The 21325-nt window shown below is 43.8% G+C and overlaps 1 protein-coding gene across 3 annotated transcripts in view; it reads right to left on the reverse strand.

Moving 5' to 3' along the window:
- Positions 1 to 21325, reverse strand: part of SULF1 (sulfatase 1) — a 130867-nt gene that overhangs the window by 66922 nt on the left and 42620 nt on the right. For all 3 annotated transcript variants that reach the window (XM_006165746.3, XM_006165745.3, XM_014583069.2), the window contains 2 exons: positions 12766 to 12917; positions 10085 to 10254 (listed from right to left, as the gene is read on the reverse strand). In XM_006165746.3, coding sequence (XP_006165808.1) covers positions 10085 to 10254; positions 12766 to 12917 — 322 coding nt within the window. The remainder of the gene's footprint in view (positions 1 to 10084; positions 10255 to 12765; positions 12918 to 21325) is intronic.

Consider the following 21325-nt stretch of genomic DNA (forward strand, 5'->3'; position numbering starts at 1 on the left):
TGGTAGAGAAATCTGACTGCTGTTCTCTGTCCTGAGGAGGAGCCTATCAGTGAAAGACGCTGGATCACGTGGGTGGGGGGGGGTGGGGGGACTCTGCTCCGTGATTTATGCACATCCTCAGGGACATGATCTGAGAAAGGCACCATCAGATGATTTCATCCTTGCGCAAACATGGCAGCACATACTTACATAAACCTAGATGGTAGAACCTACTCCACACCTAGGCTACACGGTACAACCTATACACGCTTCCGGCGGGACCACCGTCGCTGACTGACATGTTACCATGGGACGCACGACTGTGCTATGAAGCTAGAGAAACAATCAGTCGCTGTGAGCCCAGTCGTTTCAGCAGTCCCGACCGAGGACTCCACTGACTCCGAGGGGGTGTGACTACGGGGATTCTTCCATGCACATCAAGACACATACTGTCACCTGTTATTAGAGACTTTCTTCCACTGTGGCACTCTCTTTCAATAGTAGAAAATACTAGTTTGGTAGCATTGGCTTTCTTAGTGAGCAGTTTTCCTGCTGGTCAGTATGGATGCTGGGTTCCCAGTGGAAGTGGCACAGCACAAATGTCAATATAACATTTAGCTTAGAAGACACTGTCTCTGAAAGTGTACAAGTTATGCACAGGAGTGTAAGTTCAAAGAATCAGATTTATGGAGCAGAAAAGAGGGTGTGGCCCAAATTTGTTCATCTATAAATGGGGCTAATAGCTTTCTTAAAAAGCTGTTTCGAGGGACCAGCAGTGGGCATGATGGCTATGTCGCTGGACTCCCATGTGGTCAACTGCGGTTCGAGTCTCAGACTCAGTGGCTTAAATTCATGCTGGGCGCATGTGCGTGTGTGCCCAAGATTTCGAGAGGAGAATGGAGGAGAAGGGATTGCGGTGGGGCCATCCCCGGGGGGGGGGGGAGGTGATTTCTTACTTTCTGTCTCTCTGTCTCTCTCTGTCTTTCTGGCGAGCACTTGCGCTTTATAACAAAATCCTCTCCAAAAAAAAAAAAAAAAAAAGCTGTTTCAGGAGCTAGCAGGTGGCATGGTAGTTGAGTCGCTGGACTCCCACATGGCCAACTCCAGTTTGAGTCCCACACCTGGAAGCTTAAAAACCACGCTGGCTGTGTGTGTACACGTATGCCCGAAATCCCAGGAGGAGAATGGAAGAGAAGGGACTCTGACATTGCCATGTTCCCTGGGGGCTGATTTCTCACTTTTCTTCTCATTGTCTCTCTCTATCACTCTCCAGTAAGTGTATGTACTCTATGGCAAAAATCTAAAATAAAGACAATAAAAGAAAAAGAGCTGCTTTGAGGAAGAGTAATACATATATAGACCCATCATTTTAAAATGCCCAGAATCGATGCATATGTGTTTCTTCAACAAGCCAAAAAATAAATACTTTCCATGTAAGTATTATGACTTAAAAACAAAAACAAAAACACCTCATAGTATTAAAAAGCATACTCTTTGGGACCAGCAGTTGGTGTAATGGCTATGTTGCTGGACTCCCATGTAGTCGACCACGGTTTGAGTCCTGGACCTAGCGGTTTAAACTCATGCCGGGTGTGTGCATGCGTGCACAAGATCCTGAGAGGAGAATGGAGGAGAAGGGATTGTGATGTGGCCATCCTCCCTGGGAGGTGATTTCTCGCTTTCTGTCTCTATGTCTCTCTCTGTCTTTCTGGTAAGCACACGTGCCCTATAGCAAAAATCTCTCCACAAAAATAAATAAATAAATAAATAAATAAATAAATAAATAAATAAATAAATAGTATGCTCTTCAGGTAACACCTGCCATCTGTTTTAAGACAAACTTTCAATCTAAACTTTTTTCCACTTATCGAGTAAATGATTCAGGAACTACTAGCCCCATATTTGGCCTGAAAGGGCTCCCTGTATCTATCAGTCAATTGCAGTCAGAATGAAAGTGGGGAAGGATTTAAACCCGTGTTTCTTATTCTTCACACAGCATGCTGCTGCGTTACAAACAGGATTAGATTAAGAGGTTGAGGGTGGGAGGCTTCTAAAGCCCCTCGTTTTTCACCCATGGGGGTAGTCTAAGGTCAGAGAAATTTAGTGAGTTGGTTGTGAAAGGTCACCTAACCATTTATGGCTACGTGCCTTGAAAAAGAATACAGCTATAAAAGATTACTCGGGGCTCTTTCTAATACCTAAGCATTGTCTTCTTACTGCCTTTGATGTTGAGTCGGCGTAATTTAAAAATAAACCTAGCTGACTTTTTTTAAAACCACAAAACCTCAACACAAATAAAAATTACAATAAGGACCTGAAATGCAGGCTCACAGTAGGCAAATTATATCTTCCACTAGTTACCTTGATGTGCTTGGCAAGGCTCCACCTCACTTTGAGGAAGAGGGAAGGTTGCGGCAAATTACAAGCCTCAAATTGGACTCCCGGATTTACAGAATGACATATGTGAGATCTGGCTTGTATTAAAAGGGAGAGTGCAGGGCCTGTTGTCAAGCTGTCCTCTCCCCTCCCCCTTTGCTTTTCTTAATTTCTGGGTATGGGAGATGACCCTCAGCTCTGGGATGAAATCCCAGGTGGGATCCCAGTGGGAGACCGGGAGGGGTATGCATTTGCCTTTTAAAGGAAGACAGGCTGCCATGCTTCCCACAGAACAGCAGCTGTTCCGAGGCCTGCAGGTGGAAGGTCGGGGTCTCTGGAATTGACAATGCTGTTGAAAGGTGATCTTTTGCCAAAGACCTGTGGTTGCCTCCTGTTGAGGTCTGCCAAATTCCTCGAAGATGCTGCCTGCTGTCCCCTGGTGATAATTAAGGCTTGCTTCCCTAACCATGGACTGACTTAAAATGATTCAAACAGGCCTGGAGCTGTCAGTTGGAACAAAAGCCACTGAAAGAAGCAGGTAACTGTTTTAGGAAAGAGTAGAAAACCACATATTCAATGATGCCAGTGTGTTTCGGAAGCAGACCCAAAGTCTCATCCCTGTCTGTTACTAACTTCATATGGGATCTTGGATGGCCTTTTTTGGTATTAGATCAGTGTCTTCATCTATGTAATGGGAATAACAACTTTACAGAGTTCTTGTGAGGGCTAGAAGAGATTTCTGTGACTTTGAGAGAGCAAACTCGGGGACCACATCACACCCACAGTGGCAGGCAGCTGGAAAAGGGGATTCATGATTTGATTGCTGTGGTAACCTTGGGGAGTTGGCAGGGCTCCGAACAAGAAAACATGTGGGGGGCAGCTCTCAACCAGGGCTCCTCCTGGGACCCCACAGACTCCACAAAGCACTTCAAAATCACAGTCATTAAAAGATCAGCTGAGGGGCCATCAGGTGGCATGGTAGTTAAGGTGCTGGACTCTCACATGGCAGATAGTGGTTTGAGTCCTGGACCTGGCGGCTCGCTTTCTCACTTTCCCTTTCTCTCTCTCTCTCCGGACAAATTTTAAAACAACAACTATAATAATAACAGTAACAAATAAGATTACATAAAATATATATATTTTAAAAATCAGTCACTACATATATATGTGTGTGTGTGTGTGTGTGTGTGTGTGTGTGTGTGTGTGTATTTACTAACAAAAATAAATCCTAAAATCCCTAAGCCTCATCCCAATGTAAAATGTAAAATGTTAGCTGTTTCTATGGCCCATAGAGTGCCTCCCGCCAGTGGTTGCGTCTGCTTTCACTGCAAATGTAGACACAGTTCCGATGCTCCCAGGCACACTGGATGCAGCAGTGACAACGTAGGTACCGCTGGCTACCTGCTCTACACACCTGCTCTACACTTCTCTGCGAGGTGAGGGCTATATGCAGAACTGCACTCCGGATCTTAAGAAAACATACTGGGAACCCTCCAAAGACTATTCCTGTATTTTAAAGTTTTCACTTTTCCCTGCAATGCTTCCCTGCATATTGATTTCTCTAGTCTTTGCCGGTTGGCATTTCTGGCTCGGTCTGCCAGATCAGATGCCGCAGACCACTCCACATGTAATGTGAGACTGTGCCAGTTTTCTCTGGAGTTTGATTTTGTTTCCAGTATTGACATGAAAAGAGTAAGAATTCTGAACATTGGACCTGCCCCATAGCACAGTGGTTAAACCCTATGCACTGGGAGTCGGATCCCAGATGGCTGACTGCGGTTCAAATATCAGCCCCAGTGGTTTGAAAAACTCTTCTGTTTTGTGTGTGTGCATTCCCCAAATTCCAACAGGATGGAGAAATGGAGAAGGGGTTGGGGTGTGACTACACCCCAGGAGGGGTGCTCCTTCTCTTTCTTTCTCTTGAGCACATGCATTCTCTGGCAAGTAAAAACAATTCTGAACACCAATAATGTCACCTTTCTTTTCAATGGGTGGGTATTTTAGGAGAGTAATTCTTACTAGCAAAAAAAAAAAAAGTTTCAAGAAATCATGTATTGTCTATTAAACCTACACTTAGGGAATTGCAAAGAACTTAACGGTTCATTTTTACTACTGATGGCCTTTGCTGTCATTCCAGTGAAAAGAAGTATATTTCTACTGCTCCGTATTTGAACATGTGTTTTCTTCATTTGTTATTTAGTTTCAAACAACAGCAAAACTAATAATCTAACTCTTAAAGAGTGCTAGTAGCAGGACCATCATTCTCTGTGAAATGAAACAGGTCTCAATTCCCAGAAGAAGCCAGGACGATAGATTTAAGGCACACACTCAAAGCATTACACTGGAAATCCTATACTTAAGCCTCCCAAGCCACACCATCTCAGCTTTCACTAAGAGCGAACTTACTTAATTGACTTTGTGGAGATATTCCCCACCTGAGTTCAAGTGTCTCTAGGTAGGTAACTTTTAAACACATACACAATAATACTTAACGATCTTGCTTATGGGCCTGTAATAAAAGTAAGTTAGAGAGTACTTAAATGACGCTGCAAACACCAACCAGAACTGTGCAAATACACGGGAACCACCTCCAGTGTTCTCGGTGACCGAGGTGAACTGAGCAAGCCTGGTGTCGTGGGAAGGTCATCTGGGCCCGAGAGAACTGAATATTTTGCTCTGTCTTTATCCCTAATTACTCATGTAACTTTGGGCACAGCCATTTGGACCTTTATTAAAAAAAAAAAAAAAAAAAAAAAAAAAAAAAAAAAAAAAAAAAAAAAAAGGAAAGAAAGAAAAGACTTTGGGCCTTTATTTATTTATTATGATTATTATTCAACTGCCAGCGTGTATGCGCTCTAGAGAGAGAGAGGGAGAAAGCACCCCCAGTAGGGTGTGGTTATGCCTCAATCCCTCTCCTCCATTTTTCATCCTGCTGGTATTTGGGGCATTCATAAACATGCACTCAAGAGGGATTTTTAAGCTGCTGGGGATGGGATTTAAACCATAGTTAGCCATGTGGGACATGGCTCCCTTAACCACTAGGCCACAGGGCTAGCCCTTGTTATGTATTATTATTATGGAGGTGTCCTCAGCTTTGGGGGGCATGAGTGGCTGAGCTACTGTCTAATTAAATACTACGCCCAGTCAGCAAGTGGTAGACAACCCCTCCAGTTCTTAGTTGGTAGGCATAGGCTCTACCCCCGCTTTGTAAAGTCAACCGGCGGATACAGAACCAGTTTCCTCTCTTCACTGGGAACTGCAAACACCACGGAAGCATAATTCACTATAGTCCGAGAGGGTCAGAGAGCTTTTAGGTCATCAGAAGAATCCTGACGCATTTCTGCGTAGAAAAATACATCATGACTTTTCCAACAACCTAATATAATCCAAGGCTGGAAGGAGTAAGACTTAAAGGGAAGTGTTCACATCACTTGTGTCCCCACAACAGGGGAGGGTCCATGGCTCCTTGCTGTTTTCACAGGGCCTGCCAAATATTTCTGTAAAGCACTTCATTTCTTGCATTGTCTGCCTACTCGCACTGCTCATATTTTTGCTAAGGAAGCCAGAGAGTCGGCAGCTCAGTGCCCAGCACTGGCAGCTTGTCTTCAACTTGTCTCCTTTTCTGTGAGGACTGAACCCTGAACCTATCCACTCAACAGCTGTGACGTGGGACACACACCAGGTCCCTCCAGCTCCTCCTTCCCAATAGCAGTCAGGGAGACCTTTACATCAAAGACACCAGGAATTCAAGGCTTCCAAAGTCTGGGAGACACAGGAATCCCCATATTCTAGGTGCACAAAACCCGAGGCTTAACAGCAAAGAGAAGCTGAATTATTCAACCAACCATGTGAGTTTTCGTTTTCTGGTGTTAGGGGTATTTTCCAAACTGGCACTGCCCAGAGCTACATTCACACCTGGAAAGGAGCACACAGCCCAGACTGGTACTTAGCCTGTCTTTGCCGTTGTTTTCTTGTTTGTTTTTGTTTTTGAGTGGCCAGGTATGAGAGGTTCATCACAACGTGAGTGTCTGCTTGTCAAGAGATTTGTCCTGTCACAGCAGACAAGTGTCACCTTGTCATTTCTCTAGCTGCTGCTCCTACACCTTAAGTTGAAGCATATGAAATGGCACTTTTTGGAGGTCAAGAAAGATCAAATATCAGCAGTTCCATAGGATTTATCTTAGTAGAAAGCATCAACAAGAACAACTGCTCAGGAAGTGGCTTCTGTGTCCCAGGCCCTATGTGGGGACTCTATCAATGCTGCCTTTCTTCATTTTCACCACTGACATCACCTCGAGGTGCGAATATTATCCCTGTTGGGCAGATGAGAGGGTGGCGGTCCCAAGAGGTTAAAGAAATGGCCTACAGGGTTAGCGAGGACGGATGAGACAAGAAACCAGGGCCGTTTGCGAAGGACTAAATACATTTCACTTTGCCACGTACAGATTTTGCTTTACGGAGTGACTAGTAAAGTAGTTCGTTTGAACTGAAAGAGAAAACAACCTATTTGTATGTGGAAATGACTGAATCACCTCATATTTTTTACACCTTACTTAAGAACCTCCAGAGACCCTGCTTCCAGTTATGCAGAATCTCACCCAAGTTCTCAATATTCAACAAAAGCCCTCTCCCCCCTTTTATTTTGTGCTATAGGGTGCTTGTGCTTGCCAGACAGAGAAAGTGAGAAAGTTCCCCCCAGGGGAGATAGATATGCCACAATCCGGGACCAGCAGTTAGCGTAATGGCTATGTCGCTGGACTCCCACATGGTCGACCACGGTTCGTGTCACGGACCCGGTGGCTTAAAACTCACGCCGGGCACGTGTGCATGCGTGCCCAGGATCCCGAGAGGAGAATGGAGGAGAAGGGATTGCGGCATGGCCATCCCCCCTGGGGGGTGATTTCTCGCTTTCTGTCTCTCTCTGTCTGTTTGGCGAGTGCACGCGCCCTACAGCAAGAATCTCTCAAAAAAAAAAAAAAAAGAAAAAAAAAAAAAGAAATGCCACAATCCACTCTCCCTTCTTCTCTTGGAATCTTAGGCACACATGCACATGTGCCTGGCATGTTTTCCCTAGCTGCCAGGTCCAGGACTTGAACTGTGCTGTTGGCCATGTGGGATCCAGCTGCCTCAACCACCATGGCAGTGGTGGCCCAATAATTTCTCTTCTAAGCTTATCCATCATTTCTTTTTTGGTCTCCACTTTCCAGTGCCTATCTAAGTCACAATTTAGGTTTGCGTTACACAGTGACTTGTCCCTGACATACTGTGTTCTGGAAATAGTCTACCTCATCTCTGTAGAATCATCTGCAGAAATGGTCTCCATCCTTTGAGGCCCACTTTAAGTGCCTCTTGATCATGATATCTTCCTAGTTCCCTCCAAAGATATGAATGTTTCTTCCTCTAAACTTCCAGAGCCTCATGAATGCTCTTCATATTCACCACTTCCGGTAGGCCCCAGTCTGTCAGCCCTGTCATAGCTTTCTGGTTCCTAACTGGTAGGAATTGTGTTTTCCTTGGGTCTATAACCCTGCTGTGCTATGTAGCACTCCAGGTGGCACTTGTAGAACTAAATCAAATGTTCAATTGCTAAAATCAGAGATTTACTGTTGAGGTTCTGAGAACGCTGTAGGCTCTTCTCCTCAGGTGATTATTGTCTATACATGCAACTGAGCTGTCAGAACCTCTTGACCTGTGGCTGACATTCCCAGAAACTTAGAACCCTGTCTTCAAACTTCAAAGGCAGCCTGATTTCTAAGGAGCCATTTAAAAATTCATACACTTGCAACTTTTTCTCTTTAAACTCGGGGAAACACCTGTAAGGTTTACAGTTGTAGAAAGTGACCTTAGCTGGGGTTCTGCTAAATATAACAAAGGAAGCTACGCAATGCGAATTCTGATTCAGCACAAAAGGGAAAAGTAGGTTTCACGGTACTGAAGAATCCTACAAGACCTTTTCCTTTTGTTAAGTTACTGGTTTCTAATTTTTTTTTTTTTTTTTGGAGAAGTTTTTGCTATAGGGAGCATGCGCTCGCCAGACAGAGAGAGACAGAGAGACAGAAAGCGAGAAATCACCCCCCAGGGGGGATGGCCACGCTGCAATCCCTTCTCCATTCTCCTCTCGGGATCTTGGGCATGCACGCACACACGCCTGGCATGAGTTTTAAGCCCCCGGGTCCAGGATGTGAACTGCGGTGGACTACATGGGAGTCCAGCGACATAGCCATTAGGCTAACTGCTGGTCCCTGGTTTCTAAATTTATAAGCGAGCTATAATGGTAGCCCACTCACCACTTGTGGGCTTTCATTCATGAATTTAGCTATAGGTCTACATAGGGATGGGTCCTTATAAAATTCATAGAGAATGTGTAATATGAAAAAGATACATAAATTCAAAGAAAGTTTGCACCCAAATAAATTCATACGTTATTCTATGTATCTATGAACTTTCTGAAGTCCCCTTAGGGGGCCTTCAATGGCTTATATATCTGCTCATGAGTTGATTTCAAAACACAATGGCTCACCTAGACCATATTCCTCAGTTGCTGGGGCAACCTTTTGTATTTTTGGACCATAGTTTATCCATCAAACACTTCCTTCCTCCAAGGTCCTGGGCATGCTCAGTAGGTTACCCACTCCCCGCCCCAGCTTCACATTTATTGTTCACTCCTAACCTCCTTCTTTCTAGTTTATATCACTCAATATTGCAGAGATGGTCTGTAGATCACTGGCCAGGATTCATCAGTTAATTAGTTATAAGAAGATACAAAATAAAGATATAATTTCCTCCAGGGATCTGACTAGCAATTAGAGTGCCCTCTGTAGTTATCTATTTTTATAAGGTTCATTCCGTCTGAGCTCTTAGCTAGAAAATCAGTGTGCATGAAAAAGAATGCTGTTTAAGCACTAACAGACTAAGAACCAATTCTGGAGGGTTAGTGATAAAAGGAAACAGGTATCAGTCCTCAGTTCCCAGCTCTCTGCTGGCCAAAGTCTGAGTAGACACAGAGCTACCTGCTCTGTGTGGGAGACTGTAATAGTTAGGAAGAAACTGTGGTAACAAAGAACAGACTCATGGTGTCTGCTGTCAAAGAGAGTATGCTTGGCCTGCAGCTCTGCCTCTGTCTCATCTACTCACACCAGCAGTCCTCTCCCTTGTGTCTCTCCGACCCCTCTTCTCCAAGACTCCTGCCTCTCAGAAAGAAACATCTGGGTATTTTAAAGCCATGGCCTGAGAAAGCCTCTTGGGCAGGCCACTGAAGCTGCCTTCTGCCACGATCCCAAAGGCGCATCTGCAGCAAAGCTGCTATAGTACTCACCTAGGGAATGAACCACGTCCTATAATATAACCAGACCAGGGACCCCACTCGACTGCTATGGAAAGCATGCCACTGGGTCACCATCAATATTAGATCACACTTATGAACATATGTAAGACAACCAAAGAGAACTCTTGATAAAAATGTCCTCGTACACTTCACTTTATCTTCTCCCTTCCATTTGGTTTACTTGTAAATGTCAGGAATGTGTGATTCCTAATCAAACCACCTAGACCAGGCCCTTCATCTCAGGCCTTGGTCTGTTCCATGAGCTGCACTTGTCACCCTCTCCCTGAGGAAGACAGCGTTGAGCACGTGGGGTGTGGCAGGAAATGGGGTCAAGGTGAGGGGCTGGCTGGAGAGCAGAGGAAAGGACCACGCCTGGCAGGGTGCGGAGTTGACGTTGTTACTCACATGTGCTGGGAAGCATTTGGGTACAGTTTTGAAAACTGTGGGGCCGAGTCCTCAGGGCCGTGGGGCGCAGCGTGGCTGATCACCATCATAATGGGCCTATGGGGATACATTCTCTTAGACATTTTGAAGTAATTAATGCTCTCGTTAGTGATTAAGTCTGTGAAGTAGTCCTGAAACATACATTTGACACAAAACAAAAGTTACAAAAGGTGACATTCATCAGATCACATTTGAATACTGCTTTCCTCAGAAGCAACTCATTCAATGGCAAGACGAGGTCTACAGCAGCAAGGAGGCCCGTAGGTCCTCCTGAGGCAGCAAAACATCTTCAACGATAGAGAAGATAGTCGGCTGCCAGTTATTTGCTAGAGTTGCTAGCTCAGTTGCACGCAAAAAAAATGTATTTTAAGTAATGCGTAACTTCGCAATTAGGAAAGAAAAAAAAAGTCCAGACGTATTTGCCCAAGATAATGATCAGATTTGGCAATACAAGTGCTCACACACATAAAATACCGGATACATATTTCCTTCTCAGGTTTCCTTGATGTAATTCGTTGGCAAAAAATTTAATTACCTCAAGGCAGGAAACACCCACACCCACTTCACATTCACAGTTGCAGAACACACACACTCACACATACACTCACACACACACAAATGCATAAACAAGGAAAAAGACCTTTTTTTTGAATTAAAAATTCACCTGTGGGAATTACACAATAATCACTAATCAAAGCCAGGGCTAAAACCCAGGAGTACAGGGAAAGCTGCAACATTTTGATCAATTAATTTACTTGAAACACTTAAATATGGGGAGCAGTTGATTTCCTGCAGATTATGCTGTGTTAATTGCTCAACTAAAGTACTACAGCTGCTGGGATTAGAGCCTGACTCACTAATAAAATGACTTAAGCCACAGTCAGGGGGGCTGATGCAATTCTGTAAGAGGGAGGAAATGGAATGAAAGGGAAAGAAAAGATGAAAACTTAAATTAAACCACCTGCTTCCTTTGAGAGCGTCTCACTGGCCTGGAGCCTCCAGTACTGACTGTATTCAGATAGTGTCTAAGCAGTGTCCACGATGTCAAACACTTCCAGCCATGGCCAATCACAGGCTGTGAATTTAAGGGCCAGAACAGCTGCAAAAGCAGTGCCCAAAGTAGGAAATCTGTGTCACATGTCATCGTTAGGACAAGTCCACAGGTTGTCCCTGCCTTCCATGGGGTGTGTTTCATTCCTCTCCTCAGTTAAAAAGAAAGATATCTATTTTTTTGGACACGGTTGTCTTTGACACTTAATCAGCTGTGATAATGAGCAAGTTACGCTGATTTAGTATTTGGAGAGAGTCTTGATTACTTAGCTCTCCTTAGGACAACAGGGAAAGAAAGGTTAATAGCTTGAACAAGGGGCATGAAAAGCATCCCCACAGATAGAAAATGATAGCAGTGACAATTAGGGCATGTAGTCCTATCGGCTGCATGCAATGATTGCATGTACCACGGGGGACGTGACCTGGAGTAAGCGAGTGGTGGAGTCACCCTAGGCTACTTTGTCCTCATCTTTTAAAATGAGGACAGTGCTCAGAGCCTCCGAGGTCTCTGGCAACTCTCAACTTTGATGAGTCTGGAAGCCGAGTAGCAGTGTTTGTCAGTTCATTTGCATTCATTGTTGGAGGGTATGAAAGTGCAGGACTCACTCCTCCTCTCCCACCAAGTCCCTGGTGCTCAAATCAGGCCAAGCCTGAAGACGGCATGGAAATCAATTTCCCACTTTCTGGTTTCTACCAAGCGTTCTGGCCTGAAGGGAGGGGTCACTAGATAGAGCAGATTCTGGCTTTTTTTTAGATCAATGAAGAGGTGGGTATGGCTTGAAGGGAAGACAGAGTTTAGGCAAATTAGCAGGCTGAATTTAAAACATCTTTTCTAAAAAAATCTGAAAAACTTTACAAATATAAGTTAGCAATCACAAAACCTCCGTGAATTTTAAAGTCCACCCTAGTCAAACACCCGTGCCCACTTCACATTCACAGTTGCAGAACACACACACACACACACACACACACACACACACGTGTGTGTGTTTGTCAGAATCCTGGGGCATGTCAATTCCCGTTTCAGTGAAGTGATTTGGAAAGCCTAGGATGGATAGGTTTAGAGACTTGTGCACTCTTGCTGCCATGGGGCAGGTGTCCTTGTCACACACACTAAGCTTGATCAGACAGGAGTAAAAGCTGGGGATGTGGTTTTCCAACCTTTAATTACAGCACTCGTCCGCTCTAATTCTTATAGCTACATGTGAAACCACAGACAAAATAAACTTTCACCCCAAAGAAAAGTAAAACAGCACAAGATGAACATTCAATTATGTGGACAAGTCCTCCTGAGGGGGAGGGAGACAAAAATTATCACCAGACAGAGCAGAGGAGCTATGATTTTCTTGATGGTACCTTCATCAAAGCCTGATTCTCTTTTATTCTGAAGAACAAAAAAATCACTATACAAAGGCAGTGTTCCTTAAGAGTCCTTTTCTTGCTTAGAGTTGAAAATTACCTTGAAATTTCTCAGTCGAACATTATAAGAACATAGGAAGCCAATCTTGGGGATAGTTTAACTCACTGGAAATGGCTTCCCCCCATTATGCACAAAGTAAATTGATGCAGTGTAAAAAGTGCCTGAAAATTACCTTTGCATAATCAAATCCGTGCTTTTCTTTGATGCCATTGCGACAAACAGTGTAATTATAGAAACGAGAATTCTTGATTAATCCAAGCCATTCTCGCCACCCAGGAGGGATGTAGCTGCCATTATATTCATTGAGGTATTTTCCAAAAAAGGCTGCAATGGGGGGAAAAAAAGGACTATTTTATCATATGAAATGATTAATCTTAAATAATTGCATCAATATGACATTATGACTTGGAAGGGATGGTCAAACAAAAGTTAACCTAGGGAACAGTGAATGCCAAATAATATTAGCGTAATCCTCTGCTCCTCGGCAAAGTGACATACACACGTTTTTCTTTTGAATAGTAAGTAGCACCCAAGTACATAAATTACGGTTCAATGAAATCACCATAATGACTGTGGCACTCTGGGTGAACCTATTTCTTATGACCCTACTGGAATAAAAGCAGAATATAACCTTTTGTTAAGCTGATGCAACAATTAAAGATGTAGCCAGAGTGAGATCTGGACTGCTCTCACTGAGCACGCACTGGAGCACTGAAGTTCAGTATTAGCGACAGTAAGTTTTCTCACTTCCTCTTTAGGAGTTGTGAATTATAAAATACTATTGAGAAGCTTGTCCTTGTCACATATCCAGGGAGCACACATATTTCAAATCAGGGAACCGTAGTAAATTAACAAAACAAAACAAAACAAAACAAAAACCAAACGATATGCCAGGGCCAGCAGGTGGTATAGTGGTTAAGGGGCTGGATTCTCTCACATGATCAACCGTGGTTCAAGTCCAGACCTGATGGCTTGAAACTCACACCGTGCATGTGTGTGTGCATGTGCCCAAAATCCTGAGAGGAGAATGGAAGAGAAAGTATTGGACCATGGCTATCCCTCTGGGGTGTGATTTCTCCTTTTCTGTCTCTCTGTCCCTCTGGTGAGTGCCTGCACCTTACAGCAAAGTCTCTCAAAAAAAAGAAAAGAAAAGAAAAAAAGAAAAGAAAAAAACCAAAACAGGGACATGCCATGGTTTGTTTTGTTTTTAGAGAGATTTTTGATATAGGGCTTGTGCACTTGCCAGAGAGACAGAAAGGAAGAAGTCACTCCCCAGAGGGATGGCCATGCTGTAATTCCTTCTCCTTCGTTCTCTCAGGATTTTGGGCACACACACACACGCACACAGTGTGAGTTTTAAGCCGCCAGGTCTGGGATGATAACCACAGTTGACTATGTGGGAGCAATGAGATCATTACACCATCTGCTGGGCCCGCCATGTTCTTTTTTAAGTTCATTTTATTTATTATTATTTTTGAGTTTGCTATAGGCCATATGTGTTCACCACAGAGAGACAACAAGAAAGAAGAGAGTGAGAGAGGGAGAGAGAGAGAGCAGAAATGAGAAAGCAAGTCACCAGGTCTGGGACTCAAACCATTGTTGGCCATGTAGGAATCCAGTGCCTTAACCACCATACCACCTGCTGGCCCCCATGGCCAGGGGTTTATGTCATGTGTATTTTATGTCATGAATGTTCATGCTACATGTATATAAAGAGCATACACATCTACTGATACTATTGACAACGGAAAGTTCAGACAGCACAGACATACTAACTTTCTAGAATGACAGTGTAACAGGAGTATGGGGGCCACAGAAACACCACCATTCATTAAATGTCCCCTGGAAGGACTTCACATTTGTAACTACGGCAGGTCACACCCAAATAAGGCCACTACACAGCAGGACTGCCTGATATTTTCTCAGATTTGCCATCTGCTGAAGATGGCAGCACAAGACAGGTAAAGGAGAAAGGGTAGCTGAAATTCAGGAACAAGGTGGGCAACCTTGAAGTCACTTACTTGCCTTATGCCTCTCGGAAGGGTAGCCACAAGTGTACTGTTGGCAAAATTTTCTTTAAGAGAGAATTTTGTCATAGGGCATGTGCACTCACCAGAGAGACAGAGACAGACAGAGAGACAAAGTGAAAAATCATCTCCCAGAGGAGATGGCCATGTCGCAATCCCTTCTCCATTCTCCTCCTGGGGTTTTGGGCACACATGTAAAAGCTCCTGGCTGAGTTTTAAGCTGCCGGGCCTGGGACTCAAACCATGGCTTATTACATGGGAGTCCAGCTACATAACCATTATGCCATCTGCTGGTCCCATGTTGGGACACTTTTGAGAGGGAAAAATGGTGCTACTTGTTAAATATTGTCATCACGCTAGGAAAAGAGGTATAAATAAATACAGTTCTGGATATATCTACATGTTTAGTCACCCTCTTTAGCCACAAACATGGCCTTCCCTTCAATTATGAAGGACGAGAGAAACTTTATTCTATATATGTATATAGCAGTAGATGTGTGTATATGTACATGTACAAGAGTGTATATGTGTGTGTTTATACATAGATACACACTTCTACATGTATCTCTGCATACATGCACACATGCATGTCAGCTTTTTTTATTTGATTTTTTTTTAAAAGCTGCATTCTTTTGGGGAGGGATCATGTTCTGGCCAGCCAGATCCCCTCTACATCAAAGCCTCTCGCTGAAGTCACGCAGCAGATTCACAGGTGTGGCTACCTACGTAGCTGGCAAAAGGTGGTCCCTGGAAATCTAGCGTGGGGGTGATAAAAATGGATCTTAGGGGACCAGCAGTTGGCATAATAGCTATGTTGCTGGACTCCCATGTAGTTGACCGCACAGTTTGAGTCCCGGACCCGGTGGCTTAAATTCACACCGGGCGCATGTATGTGCATGCCCAAGATCCTGAGAGGAGAAGGGACTGCAGTGTGGCCATCCCCCCTGGGGGGTGATTTCTCACTTTCTGTCTCTCTGTCTCTCTCTTTTTGGTGAGTGCACATGCCTTATAGCAAAAACCTCTCCCCCAATTTTTTTTTTTAAATGGATCTTAGAGTAGAGGCTCTTCATTGACATAGGTCTGAAAACCCAATTCTGAATCATCATTTGCCCAGTGAACATATTTCCCTGAGCCTGCTCTCATCATTGATATTCAGCTGCTTGTAGACTATCTCCATCTGAATGTCCTTACTCCTCACTGCAATTGCCCAGAAAGGGACTTACCATTTCCCCTTTCAAATCTACTCCAGTCCTCAGATGTCCTTTGATTCCCTGAATGGCATAATCCCTCCCCTGGTAACAGACTGGGCAACCCAGTGCCGCCGATGCCCCCTTGGTTGAGCAGTTGTCCCCACCCATGAGCTCCAACCCCCAGTAAGAGCCCCAAATCCATCCCTCTTCTTTCCAATAATCTAACACCCCTGACCAATGCTCAGTCACATGACTGGATTTCCCAGGCAGGCTGTAGGGTCTCTGAACTTGGCTGCTACCAGGTCATCTTCCTGAAGACCAGCCCCATCACACCACCCTCTTCTCACAATCCCAGACAACCCTCATTGCTGCAGAACCAAGTTCAACTCACCACCTTGCCTGCAAAGCCCACCTTGGGTCTGGACAAACACCTCTCTTTCCAACTCCATCTTGCAAGTCTCTGGTATTCATCCCTCTCTCCAGTAAGGGTATCCTCTGTTCTCGGGTTTCCACTTCTCTGCCTTGGCTCGTGTTACTCTCTCTGTTTGCCTCTTTACATGTCAAGGCCAGAGCAGAGGCCTCTGTGCTCAGTCTGTGTCCGTCCGTGGCTTTTATCTTTAGTGCCTCTAATGCCACCTTCCCTTTTTCCCTTGTGCTATAGCCATGGTCATATTAAGCCCAACCCCCCTTAGACTCTGAGCTTTTTGAGGGCTAACATTGCATTTTCCTCAACTCCACTACCCTGCCCTCTCTGCCTGCACACCAAATGGGACTCCATTATTTTCATTTTGTAGCTGGGGTTTACAAACCCAATGTACTCTATAGGTTCTAGACTTCCAAATATTTTGTGTTTTTACTTGAACTGTAATTGTTTAAAGAATGATTTAATTATATTTATTATTATTTTGAAATTTTGCTATAGTGCACATGTACTCACCAGAGCAGAGAGAGACAGAGAGAGAGGAAAAGTGAGAAAGCAAGTTGCCAGGTCCAGGACTCAAACCATGGTTAGCCACATGGGGGTCCAGCACCTTAACCACCATGTCACCTGCTGGCTCTGAATTTTAATTTTTTAAAGATGATTTGATCTCCTAAATCTTTTCATAAAACAGAACTTCAAAGTTTCTGAAGTTATTGGGTCATTGAAAACGTTGTGATGCATTTTTGCATAGGAAAATACACCATGACTTTTCTAACACCTAATATTTCTCCTGAGTTATCGTCATTAAAAAGAGAAAACTCTGAGACACTGGGCAACGTTTATTTATGTGTTGCATGAATGTTTATCTATTGAAACTGAATGAGTGAATTGATGAAGGTGCCCATCAGCCAAGTGTCTGCTGCCCGAGGATTCCACCAGGGCCCCTGAGCAGGTGGGTTTGGACAAAGTGTCAGAGACTCGGGGGTTTTCCTCTAGGCTGACTTGGTGCTGTAGGAGTTCTTGCCTTCAGAGACTGGCTGACCTTTTCCCGTCGCACCACGAGATGATTTTCCTTTTCTGACAAAATGCGATGAGACTCATAGAGTCCTGGGCCGTAGCCCAAGGCCACACCCGCCAATGTTAGTTCAGAGGGGACTGTTTCCAGGAGCCTAGCCGCTGGCCCTGCTCTTTCCTTTGGCCTCCTCCTTATCCCGGGGGTTTATCCCACTTTTCTCTCCTTGTGTTTTTAAAGTGGTAGAAGAACATAGTGATTTAGAATAGAAAACTAGAGTCCGGCTGCCTGGGTTCAAATCCTGGCTATGCTACTTACAAGCTATCCATCCACAGGGAAGTTACTCAAGCTCTCTCCTTCAACTCAAATGTGTAAAGCCAGAGTGAAGGGAACAATGACAGAGGCAGGGCTGTGGCGAGGCTTAAATGAGCGAATATACTGTTACGGGCGCCTGCAACAGGGCCCAGCATCTTGCTGTAGATTTCCACTCGCGTGCACTTGAAAACATCTCTTGAGAGGGTACATACTTTTCTTCCCCAATATGACTTATTTTATGGCAACAACTTCTTCCCCTTTTGGCTTACCTAGTCCTGCTTATTACTTTTTAAATTTTTCCTGCTATTTTTAATGTTTTCATTTTTTTCTCCTTCCAAGACAGTGGTGCCATGTTATTTCTGTCTTTCCCTCATTGTTTTGCTTTTTAGGTTATTTTGGACTGTTTTCTACCCACTGCCATGGCTATTACCCTCTGCCTTAATCCCTCCCTTAGAAACTATCCCTTCAAGTCTCCTAATAGCCCTTGTTATTTGCTTCAGAACTCCCTCCAGGCTCCAGCGTCTTTGTGTCAATGGTGTGTAAAGAATGTGCTCAGTATTCCAGATGTGCCCTCACCCCTCACACTTGGTCCAAGAGAGACCAGGACCTCGTGCATCAGAATGCAGCACCTACGGTCCTGGGCCTCAAATTCCTCTGGTCTTTTCGGTTGTCTCATGACTTCGAGACTCCTTTGTAATGACCCCTGACCTCTTTCAACATTACGCTTCTTGACAGTGCTCTGCAATTGATTAATCTGGGCTTCTAATGATTTTCCTCCAGATGTATTTCTCTTTCTCCTCTCCTAAGGTGCATCTCACTCTCCTGCCATTATGTATTGCTATTATGCCTATGTGCAGGTGATGCGTAGTCTGACATTTGTCCATCCTTTGGCATTTGCGGGTCAACTCAACTTGTGCCTAGGATCTGAATACATGCGAGCATGCTATTTTCCTGTCTTCCTATCGCAGTCTCTTCTTTTGGACACTATTAAACACTTCCCTTCATAGTTACTTTAGAATGTGGAAGGTGGGGTCAGCAGGTGGTCAAAGTTCTGGATTTCCACACGGCAGACCATGGTTTGAGTCCCAGACCTGGGAGCTTAGAAATCCACCAGTGCGTGTGATGTGTACCCAGAATCTCAGGAAGAGAAAAGGGATTGCAGCTTGGCCATTCCGGGGGGTGGGGAGTTGCATGATTTCTCACTTTCGCTCTCATTGTCTTTCTGTCCTTCCTGTGAGTGCACATGCCCAATGGCAACAAAACAAACAAACAAACAAACAAACAAAAAACCATGCAGGGTAGAAGGGAGAAAGGAAAGAAAGAGCTGATAATAATTACTATTGGCTTTAGGCCACGCTACTTCTTTCTGGGACTACCTGTTACATAATCCTTAGAAAAATGTCCTCGAACTATTAACATTGGAAACAAAGGCACTTATTTTGAAGTCAGCAATACTATACAAAAGATCTGATGCTGGGAACCAGCAATTAGCGTAATGGCTATGCGCTGGACTCCCACATAGTCGACCGCGGTTTGCGTCTCGGACCCGGTGGCTTAAATCTCACGCCGGGCGCGTGTGCGTGCGTGCCCAAGATCCCGAGAGAAGAATGGAGGAGAAGGGATTGCGGCGTGACCATCCCCCCTGGGGGGTGATTTCTCACTTTCTGTCTCTCTGTCTCTGTCTGTCTGGCGAGCGCACGCGCCCTATAGCGAAAACCGCTCCAAAAAAAAAAAAAAAAAGATCTGATGCTGTGGAGAAGTAAAAATCTTATCTAGTGTATCAAGTGATCTGGTCATTGAGATTTCATTTTGTGTCTGTCTTCTGATTCTAACTTGATAGATTTGGGGTGGCAACATTTCGCAGTAATAATAACTATAAATAATTTTGAATGGTGTTAAAATGATAAAATTATGATTTATGCCAATCTGTGTACATGAGTTTGTTTTTGCCAGAGTGTAAGTCTGATGAAGACAAGTGTTTTTACTTTATACCGCTTCTTTTTTTTTTTTTAAGAGATTTTTGCTATAGGACATGTGCACTTGGCAGAGAGACAGAGACAGACAGAGAAAGTGAGAAATCACCTCCTCCCCTGGGGGAAAGGCCACGCCTCAATCCTTTCTCCTTCATTCTCTTCCTGGGATTTTGGGCATGGACACACATATGCGCCCAGTGTGAATTTCAAGCCACCAGGTCCAGGTCTTGAACTGGCTAGTCATTTGGGAGTCCAGCACCTTAACCACTACTCCACCTGCCAGCACCACTTTATACCACTTCTTATCCTAGTGTCTAGTATAACTCCAAGAACACTGTGATTCAATAAATGTATGCATAAATAATGTATAAATAATATATTTCATGTTAATGTACCTACCAAAAATCTATAATACCATCATCCACAGTTTGCCTTATTTTAAGTGAATTCTCTGTTTTAAAAAGTCCCAAAGTGAAATTAAATAAATAAATTAAAAGCCCCGTATTAGAGAATAAATACACTTGCTATGAGTAACATGAAAATAATTTTAAAAGGGGGCCGGTAGGTGGTGTGGTGATTAAGGGCACTGGACTCCTCCATGGTCTACTGCAGTTCGAGTCTCAGACCTCGTGACTTGCTTTCTCCTTTTCCCTCTCTCTCACTCTCGCTCTGTCCCTCACTGGTCAAATTAAAATAAAAAAATAAAGTCAAATTTTAAAAATTTAGTGGAAAAAGACATGAAATTTGAAAGTAGATTACTTTATCTGAATTGACTGGCTACAAAGAATTTCTTAAAAAAAGTCGTCCTGAAGCTCTCTATTAAATATTGCTCCTTTCACCCCGTGATATGAAGTAGAATTAGTGTGACTAACATTTAATTCATAAATGCTAGGTGTTGATTATAATTTAAACACTACAATTTTTAAAAAATTATTTATTTATTTTCATTTACTATTATTGATATTTTTTAATTTGCTATAGGACACATGTGCTTTCCAGAGAGAGATGTAGAGAGAAGGAAAATGAAAAAGCAAGTCACCAGGTTCAGGACTAGAACTGCTGTTGGGACCAGCAGTTAATGTAATGGCTATGTCGCTGGATTCCCACGTAGTCGACTGTGGTTCTTGTCCCAGACTCGGGGGCTTAAAACTCATGCCGGGTGCGTGTGTGTGCATGCCCAAGATCCTGAGAGGAGAATGGAGGAGAAGGGATTGTGGCGTGGCCATCACCCCTGGGGAGTGATTTCTCACTTTCTGTCTCTCTGTCTTTCTCTGTCTGGCGAGTGCATGCGCCCTATAGCAAAATCCTCTCCCTTCCCCACCCCCCAAAAAACAAAAACAAAACAAAAAAGGACTAGAACTGCTGTCTACCACGTGAGAGTTGAACACCTTAATGACCATGTCACCTGCTGGCCCAATCACTATGATTTTTAAGTGAATGAATACAGTAATTACGGTGTGTATATAAAGTTACAATATAATTTTGGATAGAAATGAAAACTTAGGAACTAGTCTAGGCCAATCTCTGCATTATACCACTGGAAAATTGGCTTTTCCGAGTCCAGAAAACAAATTAAGGGCAGAGTAGGACGTGGCTCCTGTTCCCTCAGTCAGTTCAGAGTTTTTTAACACCTGAAATCCTTGCAATGATGGATGATTATCTTACCCTAAGACTGATGCCAGTTTTTTTTTTTTTTATATTGATGTCTATACCTTTATTAGGAATTTAAGCTAAACTTCTTTTGGAGCAGATTTCAGGCAGGCTATTCATTTTAATGATAGATAATCCAATATC

This window comes from Tupaia chinensis, unplaced genomic scaffold (assembly GCF_000334495.1).
Source record: "Tupaia chinensis unplaced genomic scaffold, TupChi_1.0 Scaffold144017_1, whole genome shotgun sequence".
NCBI lineage: Eukaryota > Metazoa > Chordata > Mammalia > Scandentia > Tupaiidae > Tupaia > Tupaia belangeri.